The 1,286-nt window shown below is 51.8% G+C and overlaps 1 protein-coding gene across 1 annotated transcript in view; it reads left to right on the top strand.

Moving 5' to 3' along the window:
* Positions 1-1,286, top strand: part of thbs3a (thrombospondin 3a) — a gene marked incomplete in the record, with an annotated part of 19,903 nt that overhangs the window by 2,189 nt on the left and 16,428 nt on the right. Inside the window, 1 exon segment of the mRNA XM_014029859.1 lies at positions 297-545. Coding sequence (XP_013885313.1) covers positions 297-545 — 249 coding nt within the window.

Raw genomic sequence — 1,286 nt, 5'->3', positions numbered from 1 at the left:
TCGCTCCTGTTCTGCTTTTAGCTCATATTCTGCTCATTTTAGCTCATGATTTGCTCGTTTTAGCTTGTTTTGCTCTTTTAGCTCATATTCTGCTCATTTTAGCTCATGATTTGCTCGTTTTAGCTTGTTTTGCTCTTTTAGCTCTTATTGTAACTTATTTTAGCTCCTGTTTTGGTGGTTTTAGCTTGGGTTCTGGTAATTTCAGCAGATTTTTGAGATTTTATTTAGTTGATGATGGTTTTATTCTCAGGTCCGTTTAAAACCGTCTGTTTGGTTCTGATCCTCATTGACCTCAGGTGTCTCCTCCTCCTCCTCCTCCTCCTCCTCCTCAGTGATCGACCTCCTCAGCCTGCAGGACTCCCAGCAGGGCTCGGCGGCGGCGGCGGTGCAGAAGCTGGCGGGCGGTCTGAGCGCGCTCAGTGACGTGTACCTGGTGTCCACCTTCAGGCTGCCTCAGAAGATGGGCGGAGTTCTGTTCGGACTCTACAACAAGCAGGACAACAGGAAGTACCTGGAGGTCGCCGTCATGGGCAAGATCAACAAAGGTAGGCTGGAGTGGACCGGCTGGTTCTGGAGGTTCTGGAGGTTCTTCTCCTGGTTTTTATTTGGGTCTCAGAATTTAAACAGAACCAGAGGGAAGACTTCAGGTCTGGTCTCAGTATCAGGTTCTGACCCGCTTCAGTTTCTCCATCTGACTGAATGAGGTCCTGTCAGAACCATGACCGCTGGAATCGGACCTAGGACTCATAAGGGTCCACAGGTTCAGCCTGAACCTGGGCTGGTTCTGGATCCATGGACCAATGGACCTTAAGGTCTACAGAGTCCTGCAGGGTCCAGACTCACTCAGCTTCTTGTTGAGGAGCCTCTAAAGTCCACATGATGACCCGGACCAAATCCTGCAGAACCCGGGTTCGGTCCCTGATGGTTCTGAGGATGACCTGAGCTGACGGGTCCTCATTGTGGTCCCAGGGTTCTGTGGGGGGACACGGACCAGAACCAGTGCCGGTGAGGTGACTGTAGCATTAGCATCATGCTAACCTGATCCTCCAGAGGTGTTCATCTTAGTCCGATCCGGGACCCGTGGAGGTTCTGGACCGGCAAGTCTGATCCAGGACCTGTGGAGGTTCTGGACTGGCAAGTCTAATCCAGAGAGGTCCGACCTCAGAACCTCCAGAACCTCCTGAAGTTTCAGCTGCTCTTCAGCATCAGGTTAAACATCTTCCTCCTCCTCCTCTTCCTCTTCCTCCTCTTCCTCCTCCTCCTCCTCCTCCTCCTCCTCCTCCTCC

Source organism: Austrofundulus limnaeus, unplaced genomic scaffold (assembly GCF_001266775.1).
Source record: "Austrofundulus limnaeus strain Quisiro unplaced genomic scaffold, Austrofundulus_limnaeus-1.0 Scaffold960, whole genome shotgun sequence".
Taxonomy (NCBI): Eukaryota; Metazoa; Chordata; class Actinopteri; order Cyprinodontiformes; family Rivulidae; genus Austrofundulus; species Austrofundulus limnaeus.
Note: the sequence above shows the minus strand (reverse complement) of the source record. Positions and strands in the feature narration are given on the sequence as shown.